The following is a 15,782-nucleotide window of genomic DNA, read 5'->3' as shown; positions in this document are numbered from 1 at the left end:
TGACATAATACTTGTGTCATTAACCTGGAAAAACTGACAATGTAACTGATGCAGTGTTGTGTCCATCATTTTGGACTTGTTGTTAATCAAATTACAGCAAGGTAACAGGCAGGAAAAGCAGTGTAACTACTAAGGGACAATGTTATCACAGGTGAGGCACACCACAACCTTAACCTGAAAGTGAGTAGCACAATTTATATAACACCATAAAATGTAAACACATCATTTCATTAAACTTTTATTGAAGAAAGCTCAACAGAAGGTACTGGAGCTGATTGTAATTTGAATCATGTTTGAGACAGATGCTTTCCTCCCAAACTGAGACGACGATGTTGGAATGTGAGAGGTACATTTATCCTTGAATCTAGTCTCTGGTAGTGCTCGTTGAAGTCGAGACGGAAGCTCAACAGCTGCAACATTTCATTTGGTTGAGTTGTCAACATGAGCAAGAACTTCTTCACCATATCCTGAAACATGGTACCAAATGGATTGTTATTACATCAAGGAACTAGTTTAGAATCTTAATAATGAAATATGTGATTACTCAAACCTTAGGAAGATGGGAAAAATTAATTGATTGTCAGTCCCTCACATTTTATTTCAGATATTGAAGGATTATTTTGCTGCAACGGCTTGTTCCTTCTGTCTGTCTGAAGTCTCTACATGCAGAACACTTAATTCCCAGCCAAAACTGGGACAGAAAACCCAAAAATGCAGTGCAACTTAGGGCCATCATTGTGGAGTTATGCCATGCACTTAGGGCCATCATTGTGGAGTTATGCCATGCCCTTAGGGCCATCATTGTGGAGTTATGCCATGCCCTTAGGGCCACCATTGTGGAGTTATGCCATGCCATTCCAGAAGATTTGTGTCAGAGAGTAATCACAAATGCACGTGTGCGACTTGAAGAAGTTATAAACCAAAACGGCAGTCATATTAAACATGTGATTCATTAGGTTGTATTTCCAAGCTGTACTCTTTACTTCTACATCGATAAATTACAAATCTTGTCAACAACAAATGTGTTATCCATGAAACAAATCTGGTGACTTACCCTGTGCCACTCTGTACCACCAGAAGTAGGGAAGTTTGAGACTTGCCAACTGCAGTGGTTTTTCCTCAAAGTCTTCCATAAAATAGTTGGACACCATGGGTGACAGTGGATTCCTGATGGCAACAAAACTACTGTAGGAAACAGGATCTAAGGGTCAGTCCCAGGAAAACTGTTGTTGTGAAATTCTTGAGGAAGCATAACTGGGACATACACTTGAATCTGAAGCTCTTCTATGAACATCTACCAGTAGAGGGCATGGTTAAGTTCGTAGGGGTAACCTGGGATGCAAAATTTACACGGATCTGTGGCATAAAGAACGTAAGTTCCAAGGCAAGAGGTGCTTCTCATGCACACTAAATGGGCCTGTGGAAAAAATTGGGGTCTAAGTACAAGGAGAATGTACTAGATATACACCTCTGAAGTAAGAATTAGCAGCACACTCACTGATGGGATGGAGACTATGCTGCATACATTCCCATTACATCTTTGTGTTACAATGGAGGCAGCAACAGGTTTATACGGGCTAAAAACTGGAAACCTTTAGTATATCCAGAATTCCATGCTCATACAATTGATGTATTGAATATAGGAATGGTCAGGGAAATGCTGGCTGACTGCAATAGCTTTCATCTGCTTCAAGAAACCTTTCATTGTAATGATTGGAAGTAGGGATCAGTGGAAGAATGAACTTCAACAACATTCCAGTGACAGTCGGGTTGACTGACAAGTCCAAAACAAAAAGAGGTGTTGGGGTTTGGGCTGGGATAAATGAGGTACACCCTAGACTAGAGTGTGCAGTCTCTCTGGGGAAGCTGGCTACAGTACTCCAGGTAGAGAGATTTGCTATATGAGGGTGTGTAGCAGAGAATATACACAGGTGCTACAAGACTCGTACCATCCACATTCATCCAGAGAGCTGCTGTGAAATCTGTATCAAGACTTGCAACAAAACCAAAGAATGTGCAGAATGAAATAAATCCTTTGTGAGGCAATGAGAAAGCAGCAGAGTCATGTATATAACTTATAGTCACAATGTATTTGTACTGTTTACAACTTTTCAAATGAGCAAAAGAGAAAAATACAAAAGGCATTCCTATTCCCTATCTCAAACTAAGGAAAGACAGTCTCTTGAGTCATTTAAGGGACAATACAGCTGAAAGACAACTGAAGTGAGGTTTAGAGTTACAGAATTTGTCCATGGGAACTACTGGCTGGAAGAATTAACATGATAGTTTGTACAGTAACTAACAGAAAAAAGTACAAGCATTTGAAGATATCTTTAAGTGTTTGTATAATGCACAGATAATAATGAAAATAAAGAGGTTGCAGAAATAATGTTAGGTGAGGCGTATAATACCATTTGATGTATGAAGAAGAGAAAGGTGCCTGGAGATGATGTTTCAGTTGAAACAATTAAAGCTAAAGGGAAAGTAATATAAAAGGAATTTGGAAAATTATTTACAGAATAATTGTGAAGGAAGAGTGTTTCCCAAATATTGAACAATGCTGTAACCGATTTGCTTCACAAAAAATAATACAGGCATGTCTAACTTACAAGACTATCAGTCTCCTTATTATATACACAATATTAACTAAAATCACCACCAACCACAGAGGAATAATTAACAATTACTAAGCAAACAAACAAAATACCTTACAACAACACAACAGACAATTTGCAAGTCCTGAATGAAACTATAGAATGGAGCAACGAGTAGGAATTATTACTTAGCTTGAGATAAAAATATTTTGAGAAAGCTCCTGGCTAAGTTTGAGCTAAATCTGTACTAACAACCTTTGAGAAAATAGAATGTTTTAACAACTGCTCTTATGGTAAAGAATACATACATCAACATTATTGTTTTCATTAGGTTTCTTCCAGATAGTGAGAAGTTTAAAATGGAAAGAGAAGTCAGGTAAGGAAATTCCATACCATCATGTACTCTCATACTGAGATCCTACAGAGCATGCTTAACTGTCAAACTCCAGAAATTTCATGACAGTATAAAAAGCAATCAGCATGACAGTTTCATACTTTAAGAGAGCCATAGTCAGCAACTCAGTCATTTTCTGCCATATTCATTTCCTCTTGTACTGGAACTTAATTTTTCTAAGCAGCACTAAAGACAATATCTGGGTTCAGTGCCTAGTCTGGAACAGAATACAATTCTGCGACTAAGATCATTATATTGTACATTTTGCTGTAGAATGACAGTTCCATTTTACAAGTCTTTGTATTCCACAATACACATAGTACCAATACGGTATTTGTCTGATACATTACCATCTCACCTAATGAAGGCAGAGAAGTTATTTAGCAAAACATCCTGAGCAACTGATTCTAAATCTGGAAAATTTCACATAAAAAAACTCCTGATGAAAATCTCAGTTATTTAAATGTTCCCATATTCTTTGGATCATAATTGTGACAGCTCACTATGATGCTGAATGAGACGGTTTTACAATTATAGTATGCCTACACTCAAGTCGAACAACAAATTTGAACATCTTAGATTATCAAAATGCACTGGAAAACAGTTCTCACCCTTCAACAATGCAAAAATACGTTACCTGATAGCTTTTTGCCAAAATGTTCAATTGAGTGCGCATGCGAGGCAGGAAATTATTTACAAAGTCATTCACCCTTGCAGATTCCCTTTCCTCCATTGCACTGTCCATGCCAGAATTTTCAACTAGCTTCTCATATTCCTTACGAGCTTCCAGCTCCTCTGATGCTCTGTCATGCAATTCTTGTTCTAGGCTTTGCAGCTGTAGCATCAAACCATACACAGACCGCAAGTGGGCTGCCAAACTCTGGAAACAAATTGAAATAGCTTTTGTTGAATAATTTGAAGCTGCTTTACTACAATTATTATACTGTTCCTGAAGAAATAATAGTTAAATGTGTTTCCCATAGTTGAAACTTGGCCTGACGGAAGTACAAGTGATACCAAGCATCAATCTTGGCAGCACGCACAGACTATCGGTAGGAACACTGAAGAAATTCAGAAATAGTACCTACAGAGGAAAAAAAAAAGACAGGCAAAAACCAAGTGCTGGAAACCAAAAGATAAGAGAAACCCAAAAGATATACAAGGAAAAGATTATGACACAGCTTCCAAAAGATGAGAAGAAGGGATGTAGAGGAAGAATGGAGAAGGTTCAAACAGGCCATAGTCAAGGCAGTGAAAGAAACATGGGGAAAACATTGACAAAATTCACACACAAAGAAACTCCATGGTTGAATGAGAGAATTGCAGAAGCAGTCAAGAAGAAGAACAACACATGGAGAGAATGGTTCAAGAACAGAACAGAACATAAGAGAGAGAGAAATGGAAATGACTAAGCAGAGCAGCTTAGAAAATGATAGCATTGGCTAAGAAGATGTCTTGGAAAAAAATCACTAAAGAAATAGACGAGAATTTTAAGGATGAAAAAGAAGATATTATACCACATATTAGGTAACAGAAGGAAGCAGAAAGAAAATACTTCATGCGTCATCAACAGAGAAGGAAAATCAATTGGCAGGAGGAAGAAATTATGGAAGTATAGAAAGGATACTTCCAAAATCTAAATGAGGATCAGGATGAAACGAACACATGTAATGAAACAGGTCAAGGAAGGAAATATCATCTTCACAAAGGAAACAGAAAGAGTGGATCTGCAGATGTCAGATGTAAATAAAGCCGTATGAGAAATGTAAAATGGTAAAGTATCTGGAGTAGATGATATCAGAGTAAAAGTGACCAAACCACAGGACCTTTTGGGATTCAGTGGGATTTTTCATTTCTAATACAGTTTTGTCTTCATCCAACATCTGCAGATCATCTCTTTCTGTTTCCTCTGTGCAGATGTTATTTCCTTCATCTCCCTGCATTTCATTTGATGTGTTTGTTTCATCCTGTCCATAAACATCTTGGATGTATTTTTTTCATCCTTTCATAACTACTACCTCCACCCACATGGGTTTTTCCCTCTTTTTTGATTACTTTTGAAATATTTTCTTTTTGCTTCCTGCTGTCATCTAATATGCAGTATATCATATCTAATATGCAGTATATCATATCTAATATGCAGTACATCATCTTGTCATCCTTAAAATTATCTTCTATTTCTTTCGTGAATTTTTCCTAAGACATTATCTTAGCCAATGCTATTCTTTTCTTTGCTGCTCTGCTCAGTCATTTACATTTCTATCTTATGTTCTGTTCTGTTCTGTTCTGTTCCTGAATCATTCTCCCCATGTGTAGTAGTAGTAGTAGTAGTAGTAGTAGTAGTAGTAGTAGTTGTTGTTGTTGTTGTTGTTGTTGTTGTTGTTGTTGACTGGTTCTGCAGTTCTTTCATTCCACCATGAAAATAGTGAGGTTAGAATGGACACACGGATTCCAGGCAAATGGGTAAAGGCAATTATTGTACCTGTTTTAAAGAAGGGTAACAAGGCACTCTGTCAAAACTACAAAAGAATAGCATTACTGTGCCACTGCATGAAGATTTATGAAGAGAGAATTTTACAGGAAATCATAAACAGGATAGAACAACAATTAAGAGAAGAAGAACAACAATTAAGAGAAGAAGAACAACAATTAAGAGCAGAAGAACAACAAGAATGTCAGTCTGGAGGATCAACTATACATGCCATATTTACATCCAGACAGATAGAAGGGGAATTTGGAGAAGATATCACAATTGCATTCATTCATAGGTATAAAAAAGGTTTATGACATGGTTAGGATGGAAAGACAAGTTCTGAATAGACTGGAATTGTCAAAAAGAATGAAACTCAAGAGTCATAAACATCTGCAAGAAATGCCTGAAATGTGTTATGATAAATGGCAAGGAATCAGAATCGCCTAGAACATACAGAGGAGTTCTACAAGGAAGTGTGCTCTCTCCAGTGTTTTTTAATATAGCCATGGACAATGGACAACATAACGGAAGTTCATCAAGAGTCAATAGCAAATGATATGATGATCTGAGAAGAAAATTAGCAGAAACTCTAAGAATAACTAAATACCTGGCAGAGAGCAATTTAAGAATCAGGCACAGAAATAAGCTTCACAAAGAGTGAGATGATCAAAATCAGCAGGAAAAAAGAAGGGAATCAAGTAGAGAAGGAAAAATTATTAAAGCAGTAGATACTTTCAAATATCCAGGAAGTAAGTTAAACAAGAAAGGAAACATCAAGAATGGAAATTCAGAGAGGACAGAAAACTGTTCAAAACTGTGTTTATTGCATATCGATATCAGACACACTTACAAATCAAAAAATACTTGCCAAAGCAAAGATCATGATATACTTGTATAAGTCATATCTGCCAATTTTGACCTATGGATCAGAATGTTGGACCTGGACAAAGAAAGGTCCGAGCTGAATACAAGTGAGAGAGGTGCATGTTCTACAAGGTATCCTGAATAAGATGAGAAGGGATAGGGTAAAGAATGAAACACCCTTCAGATCTATACCCTAAAAGAAACTATGGGGAGAAATATGCTTACATGGTTTCACCAGTTTAAAAAACGGGACAAGAAGTACTTCCAAGAAGAGCTCCAGAATGGACAAAATCTGTAAGAAGACCAATTGGAAGATCATGAACAAGATAGAAAGACGAGATGAAGGATGATGTGAATTGAAGAGGACTGCAATGGGAGGAAATGCCAAATATTATAATGTGGGAGAAAAGAGAAGCTTGGAAGAGGCTCTATGAACGATTGGCTAAAGCAGAAACATTTGAGGAGGAGGAGGAGGAGGAGGAGGAGGAGGAAGAAGAACTGGTGAATAAGGTGTATGATAATGAAATTAACTTAGTACATTTACATTATTAAGCAACTTCATTTGTTATTCTTAGCACATATTTTAGGAACAGTGGCACTTCACTCAGTTTAGTGATCTGAAAGTTTGTAATTGTAACCACCTGACTACCATCTATGAGGCATGTTCAGAAAGTAAGTGTACTAGATATCCTTTTTTTACGGTGTATCTGAAACAAATTACATGATATTGTTGATACACTTAATGACAATTTTTCCTTATGGATTGCCATCCTGTTCAGTGCATGTGCTGAGCCCTGACACAAGCTTCTTTATGCCCTCCTTGAAGACTCTCCCAACAGCTCCTTGTCCAACTCCAGAACCTCATTCTCCACTTGCTCAATGGTTGAAAATTTAATTCAGTTCTTTAGTACCTTAAGAGAGGTGAAAAGCTGCTAATCTAAAAGTGTTAAGTCAAAGGAATACTGGGGGTAGTTCTGAACATCTCAGTAAAATAAGTCCAAGAGTGTCTTGGTGGCATTGTCATGCAACAAGCATGCTTCTTTTGGCAGCATTCCCCTTCTTTTGTTTTGAGTGCTACTTTTCAGTTTTTTAGGGTTTGACAATATTGTTGTGCATTGATTGTCTCCCCATGACGCAGAAATTTGATCAAAATGATGCCTTTCTAGTCCTAAAACATTGACAACAATTTTGTGTGTGCAAAATTATGGTTTTGAATTTTTGGCAGATGGATAATTATTGTGACAAATGTCTATTTATCTCAGGCATGTAACAAGCCACAAGTTTCACCTCCAGTCACAACAGAGCTCAGAAAATCCTCACTTTCCAAATCAATTTGCTCAAGAAACTCACAAACACTACTGACTCGAAGTTAGTTAGTTAGTTGCGAGTTTCATTGATCAATGGCATGGTACAGTAGCCATTATGATGTGGAACATGCGAAGCGCACAAGAAATGAACAAATGAAACAAGATTTTTTAAATATATATATTATAGTACAGTGTTAAAGATTAATATTTCTACTATTTACCCTATTTCCTTAAATGGCACAACATGCATATACTTTAATTATAGATTTATTTATTCATATTCGAGAATTCATCTATGGTATAGAAGGAGTTGTCAAAGAGATACGATTTCAATTTATTTTTGAAGCTATTACTGATGTCTGCCAGACATTTTATTTCACCTGGTAATTTGTCAAAAATTGTTATAGCAGCGTATTTTACCCATTTCTGTGTCAAAGATAGGTTGAGCAAATGATAGTGTAAGCCTTTCTTTTTCTGGTATTATAATCATGAATGTCACTGTTGTTTTCAAACAAGTTCATGTTGTTGAGAACGAATTTCATTAGTAAGTAAATGTGCTGTGAGGCTGTTGTAAGAACTCACAATCTTTTAAAAAGATGCCTACAAGATGTGTGACTATGAACCCCACACATTATTCTAACCACTTTCTTTTGAGCAGTGAACACTTTTTATCTAAATGTTGAGATATCTCAAAATATTATTCCATATGACATCAGAGAGTGAAAGTATGCAAAGTATGTTAGCTTACTAATTTCTATATCCTCAAAATTGGCAATTATTCTAATTGCAAAAGTTGCTGAACCTAGTCGCTTTAGGAGATCCAAAATATGAATTTTCCAATTGAGATTCTCATCTGTATGTACATGCAAAAGCTTAGTAATAATAATAATAATAATAATAATAATAATAATAATTTTATTGTCTTTAAGCCATTACAGCAATAGACAAAGTCATACATATAATACAGTAGAGTACAGTACATGCTATAGAAGGACAGAATTGTTAAGAACTTTACAGTATAATATCACAGGTCATGAAATCCTTTACATTGTAGAATGGGTTTACAACTAACCAGTCATAAAGTGTTTGTTTGTATTGTTGCTCTGGTAAATTTTGTATACCTTGTGGAAGTTTGTTAAATAATTTGTGGCCCATAAGTTCATAACTGTTAACTGATTTTGACAGTCTGTGGTAGGGCGTATAGATAGAGCTGTTTGTCCTAGTGCTGTAACAATGTATATTTGCCCTGCGTTTTACTTTAGGTAAGTTCTTTTTTGTGTAGATTAAAACATAATAAATATATAGGTTTATTACTGTCATGATTTTTTGTTGAGTAAACAAAGGTTTACAATGAGCCTTGTATGGTGAGCCTGTAATTATCCTAATAGCTTTCTTTTGCAGCAATAGTATATCATGCACACAAGTGGAGTTTCCCCATAAAATAATGCCATAGGATATGATGCTTTGGAAAAATGAGTAGTAAGATACTCTAACATAATTTTTAGGTACACAGTGCATTAATCGCCTTAACAAATAGATTACCCTAGACAATTTACCGCTAATATACTTAATATGTGGATTCCAAGAAAGTTTATCATCCAAATAGACCCCCAAAAATTTAACACAACTAGGATCATCTGATGGAAACTTGTCTTTTAAACTAAATACCATCTGCTGGGTTTTGCTTTCATTAAGCAAGAACCCATTTGCTTTAAACCAGAGTGAAGCTTGCTCAATTGTCTCTGTAACACATGTTTTAAGGCTATTAAGATCATTACTGCTGTTCAGAAATGTTGTATCATCAGCATAGAGTACTGTTCTGGATTTGATAAATGATGGCAGGTCATTTATCATTATTAGGAAAAGGAAAGGGCCCAGCACGGATCCCTGCGGAACACCTACCTCAACTTGTTCTATACTGGACATTTCTTTTCCAACACAGACGGCTTGCTTACGGTTTTGTAAATATGATCTTAATAGCTTAAGGCTGTTACCTTTAACACCGTAAAAGTCCATTTTTTCGAGTAGTAGTGTATGTTCTACACAGTCAAATGCTTTGCTTAGGTCACAAAAAGTCACTTGGGCAAAGCATTTATCTTCAAATACTTGATGGATGTATTTAACAACATTGTCTATGGCATCAATGGTTGACAGGCTTTTCCTAAAGCCATACTGTGATCCACTTATTAATCCTATGTTATCAAAGTAAACAGATAATTGTTGGTAAATTATGCATTCTAGAACTTTTGAGAAAACTGGGACTATGGATATTGGCCTGTAACTTGAGACAGAATTTTTATCTCCTTTTTTATGTACTGGAACTACCCTAGACAGTTTAAGCTCATGAGGGAAAAAACCCTCCAGTATACACTTGTTTATACAATATGTTAGGGGATGCACTATACAGTCTATTACTTTCTTAAGCATGTTACAAGACAGTATGCTCTACCCTACTTGATGTGTTATATTTATTGAAGGAACTGTACTTCTTGCAGCAGAAAATTGGATGCACTGTGTTTGTTCAATGTTTAGAGCAAGCCCCATTTGCAGAAAACCAATTAATGACTTTTACAAAGACCTTTTTCGTACCATTTTCAATTGGAGTTTCTTTTAGTGGATTAATAGTTCAAATGGCTTTGAGCACTACAGGACTTAAAACATCTGAGGTCATCAGTCCCCTAGAACTTAGAACTACTTAAACCTAACTAACCTAAGGACATCACACACATCCATGCCCAAGGCAGGATTCGAATCTGTGACTGTAGCAGTCGCACGGTTCTGCACTGAAGTGCCTAGAACCGCTCGGCCACCGCGGCCAGCTTTTACTGGATTAATAATGATGCTTGTATCATCAGCAAACAGTGTCAGTTCAGCTTCTTATTTCAGATAAGAAGGGAGGTCGTTCACATATATCAAGAACAGAAAGGGACCCATGATTGAACCCTGTGGAACACCTAATGTAATTTCACCCCGTTAGATGAAGTGGCAAACTTACTTAAATCACTTGACCCATATAAAGAAACTTTTTGCTTCCTGTTCTGTAGGTATGCCTTAAACCACTCCTACATTATTCCATTTATACCATAGAATTGTAATTTCTTTAACATAATGCCATGGTTCGAACAATCAGATGCTTTGGACAAGTCACAGAAAATTCCTATTGGTTACATTTTACTATTTAAGGAATCTATTATGTGGACAGTGAAATTGTGTATTGCTCTCTCAGTGGAACAGCATTTTTGAAATCCGAGCTATGATATACTAAGTATCCCATTACTGTTGAGATGGCTAACTACTGGAGTACATTACTTTCTTGAAGATTTTGAAAATGCTGTAAGCAAGGGTACAGGCCAATAATTATTGAAGTCTGTGGTGTCCCCCTTTTTGTAGAGAGGCCTGACAGTGGCGTATTTTAACCTGTCTTTTTTTGTGATGATCTGTCAATTGTTTTGGGGCCTATTTTGCACACAGTTTCCAATGGCACAGTGTTTCTCTTATGTGTCTTGCACGAGAGTTGTTGAAACATCATAGAAATTTCATCAAGTGTCAATTGGTGGTCTTCATGAACAGATTTCTTCGTTTTTTGCACCAACTCATCAGTCAAAATGGGTCGTGTTGTCCACTGTTCGTCATGACCACTAGTTATGCCTCCACTGACCTCCCTACACAATTTAAACACATTCATTCTGTTCACAACATCTTTGCTATAAATGTTTTTGATTCGCAAAAAAATGTTGGGAGGTGTTATTCTTTGTGTGAGTAGGAAGTGGATCACAACACCTGGCTCACATTTGGCACGATTCCTTACTGACATCTTTCGTGCGACTAGACACTACAATGTGAGTTCACATACTACGATGTCCTTGCAATGCTCACTCTTGTCAGGGAATCCCTGTCTACCACTCAGTGTTGCCAACACTCAAAAAAACTAAAAACCACAGCTCATTATGGTCACAGTACACTTACTTTCTGAACATGCCTCACACTACCAAAATTTGAATTCTGGCATAATGACTTATAAAAGACAATCATTACTGTTGGGAGCCAAACATTCTAGAATTCTTGAACACTGTAATGGTTTAAGCAATTATGCTCAGGTTTTCTGATAGAAAGTTTTGTTAGGTTGCACAAGTTACACAAGTTACCACCTCTTTAGTAAGATCTGAAGGTCCTATGTTTTCCTGTGCATGCACCATCACTGATTGTAATACTTATGCCAATGCTGATTATTTACTTTAAAATTTGTTATGAAGGTTTGGCTGTCTATTGAGATGTGACACATTCAAATTTCCAGTTAATCAAAATACAAAACTCAGATATGTCTATGAAAGTACTACTAAACCTAAACACAGAGGAAATTGAATAGAAATAAATCATGGTGTTGAGATACCAAAACCTGTGCTTCATGTCATTAATTCTCCTGTTTCATGGTTGACTTCCACAAAAATCTGCTGAAGTGGTCTGCTGTGTAGTTATATTTCCTATAATGTGAAAGTTGTGTGTTCCTGTCCAGTTTTTAAGACACATTTCAGTAGTACAGTTACTTAGCTCTACTGCAGCAGTAGAAGCAGGAGCACCAGGAGCAGCAGTAGCAGTAGTGGTAGTGGTATAATAGTAGTAGTATAGTAGTAGTAGTAGTAGTAGTAAAGTCAGCATTAAACTGTGGGGACAGTTCACTTTGATATTAGAGACAGTAATGTGATAACATTCAAAAGAAATTGTTGAGTATGATAAAGCTGATGATATTCAGTACTAATTCAAGTTTTAATTAAATTTTCTATATCTCAGTTTTCCATACAGCCATACTAGAGGTCCTGCCATTTAATGCTATCTAAATCCAACCACAGGATTATCAGCCAATTACAGGAGGTAACAGAAGCTGCTCTTGACAGGAAAGATAATAACTACTTGGAACAGTGGAAATGAGGAAAAGCACCACTTATGTGCAGATAAATGGTCAATATTGCACAGTTCAGTTAAAAGAGGATGAATAAGTAGCTGTTGTTGGTGTTTTTGTTGTTGTTGTTGTTACTGCTGCTGCTGCTGCTGCTGCTGCTGCTAAGAAGAAGAAGAAGAAGAAGAAGAAGAAGAAGAAGAAGAAGAAGAAATAATGCTCCAAACATTGTGCATGTTTCTGACCATTTTAAGCAGCCATGGATCAACGATATTTCCAAACTGGGGTAAAAACTATATAGTGGTGATATTTTTATATAAATCTGGAATTGCCACATTCTTCCATATAATTTGTGTGATGTCCTTGTTCCTTCTCCTTCCTCATTCTAACAAACAATCTTGTCATTACTAATTGTGTAACTATTCCTGCTATTGTCTAATCTTATTCTCTGGTTGATTTCATTAACCCAGCCAGAATCACTGGTTTAGTAGTAACACATTTCTTCTCCGGTTAGGCATTATTACACGTTCATACAAAGTGTTTTCTGAGCTATTCCTAGAACAGAATGAAATGGCTGCTAACCAGGGACTGCACAACTGGCTCTTAGTAGTTAGCAATATGGTAAAAATTTTGTGTCTAAATTTCATTTTCTTGGATACACCAAGAAGATAATATGTAATCTTTCTCACCTGTTAGTGTTTTTTTCCACTCTGGTAGTCTGAATCTATGGACCTCACTAATAATTATAACAAAACTTATCTTCTGCACACCTAACCAAACCAAATAAACTCCAAATAAACTAACAGTGATTAGTATTCACCCGTTCGGGTTTATTCGGTTCAGCTCATATAGACCCTTTGCTTTTTGTCTGTGGGAAAGTTTTTTATTTCTAGATGCAAAGAAGATTCCCCTGGCAGAGACAGCATGTACACTATATGCACACATTAAAAAATCAATGTATGATGCATTCAGAAATCAACTTAGAATGTGTTCATAAATGTTCAAAAACCAGTAGAGATGCATTTCAAAATCATATGAACAATTGATGGACCAATGTGTGCTGGATGCTAGGCACTTTGTGAAACATGGATTTTTTTCCTTCAAGAATATGAATTTGGTGCCCCCAGAAATTGCTGCCCGGGGCAAATGCCCGACTCCTCTGTTTTCTTAACACATTTTTACTACCTCACTTTCTTGCCTGTGTGTTAAGTACCAGTTTTTCAGTTGATTTTAAACTAACTTTGCAGTGAGCTGGAGACTTGATTCTAAACATAACTCAGAAATTGATGATAATGCAATATTAATTAGCTTTCTTGTTGGCCTGTTTGATTTATAATTTCATGCAACTGTTTAAAATCCATTGAGAAATACCACACTTGACACTAAAAAGCAGAAAATAATTAAATAAAAAGAAATTTTTAGTATAACAATTCTTAAATTGGACTGCAAAGTATAAAACAATTTCTCAAAGCCCTGTTCAGATTTGTAACTCCATACAGATAGTTCTGAAAAATTGTGTTAGTGAATTTTTAATAGCTATGAAAATATTTGTAAAATATATAATGAAAAACATGGGGTGCATGCAATAGATAATAGTTAGGTGGTGAACTATTCTAGCACCTATCATGTACTTCACACACCCAACATTTTTTGATATAAATCTTACATGTATTTTCATTGCTATTAAAAATTCAGAAACACAAATTATCAGGACTGTCTCTATGAGGTTAGGAATCTGTATGGGGATCAGAGAAATTGTTTATACTTTTTAGTTTGATTTGAAGATTCTATTAATATTAATTTTTATTTAAATAATTATTTCTATTAAAATTTGACATCAGTGAGTAGCCAACTGTTTCTAGGTGCTTAATTTTTGCCTATGTACAACCTCCCTAAGATAAATTTTTAATGTTATCACATTCCTGACATATAAAGATTACACTTTTTATAATGGAATAAATTTTTAGTAATTGAATGTTGGTCAGCTAACTTTGTGATGTTCATGCCTCTCTGGCCACAAGTGCCATCTGGATTCTCCTGGTGACACTACTTTCTCTGAATTTCACACATGGAAACTTGCTCATAAATGTGATTGGTTCTCATCACTTGTGTTCACTATTCAATTTAAAAAGAGGTTGAAAAAACCTACTAATTTTTTCCTTCCACTTATTTTTTTCTTTCTCTCAACCTTCTTTCATATACATAGTGTTCTTGCTCTTCTGGTTTGTTTATCACGTATTTCCACTCAGTTATAACTTGTATAGTACCTTCTCAGATACTTTTAATTTCTCTCGTTTTCAAATCTCATCCAGTATAAAAAACCCAATTGTGCTTTCCTACTGACCAAAAAGTTTCATTTTATCCATGGTACTGGGTAACTTTTCTTGTATTCTTAAATATTATCAGTCTCTTTTCCTCAAAAGCTTTCTTCTCACCTGAAAGCAGAAACCCCTGGTCCTGAAAGCTAGCAATCTCACATCATTCTGTGTTTCCATACGGTGACACGGTGAGTATATAACCTATTTTAGTGTTACACATACTGCAGTATTTTGAGACACTGGCATAATGAATACCTTTGTAATGGTAGTGACTGAAGCTGATTTTAATAAGCTGTTGTAATCTTGCTTCACAAGAATTGGGATAGAACAATAGTAAACAACTATCGACACATCTAATTACTGTCAATATTTTGAAAATGTTTTCAGAAGGTTGTGTACAATAAATTTTCTATGCACATAATAGAAAAATACTTTCCCTATGGAAACATTATGATTTACAAAAGAAATTTAAATTAACTATATTCTCTTCAACATCACTCATTTGTTACATAACACATACACACCACCAAATATGCTGCAGAATTCTCAACAGTTGGTCTGCATTTTAAATCACTGCACTGTTGCATGCCTACATATGATATTCCTGATTCCAAGACTGAACAGTATGTGAACAGATGCATTATCAGTATGGTCAATCTTACTTTTAACACAATCCAACAGTTTCTGGCCACTGTCTCGCAGTTCAAAAACATCCAGTCTGCCTTGTTGAGTGCCCATTTTTCAGGCTTTCTTTTTGAGACTGTTCTGGGTGAGAGAGACATCCAGATAAGGGAGAGGGCATTAAAGAGTACAAGGATGTTTCAAGCACTAACAGCAACGAGAACTTTTTTGAAATATTGCAATGATAAATAAAATAAATATGTAATTTAATGAGAAAATCACCTTCCATTTCAGCTCACTACTCAAACTGTACTGCC

The 15,782-nt window shown here is 35.9% G+C and overlaps 1 protein-coding gene across 1 annotated transcript in view; it reads right to left on the bottom strand.

The window, feature by feature from the left end:
* Window positions 1–287: 287 nt before the first annotated feature.
* LOC126184381 (gamma-tubulin complex component 3-like) overlaps window positions 288–15,782 on the bottom strand; it is a 258,538-nt gene continuing 243,043 nt past the window's right edge. The window contains exons 14-15 of the mRNA XM_049926766.1: window positions 3,626–3,868; window positions 288–467 (exon numbers count right to left, since the gene is read on the bottom strand). Of these exons, the coding sequence (XP_049782723.1) occupies window positions 288–467; window positions 3,626–3,868 (423 nt within the window). The remainder of the gene's footprint in view (window positions 468–3,625; window positions 3,869–15,782) is intronic.

This window comes from Schistocerca cancellata, chromosome 4 (genome assembly GCF_023864275.1).
Source record: "Schistocerca cancellata isolate TAMUIC-IGC-003103 chromosome 4, iqSchCanc2.1, whole genome shotgun sequence".
NCBI classification, from domain to species: Eukaryota; Metazoa; Arthropoda; class Insecta; order Orthoptera; family Acrididae; genus Schistocerca; species Schistocerca cancellata.
The sequence above is the reverse complement of the archived record's forward strand: the minus strand, read 5'-3'. Positions and strand labels throughout refer to the sequence as shown.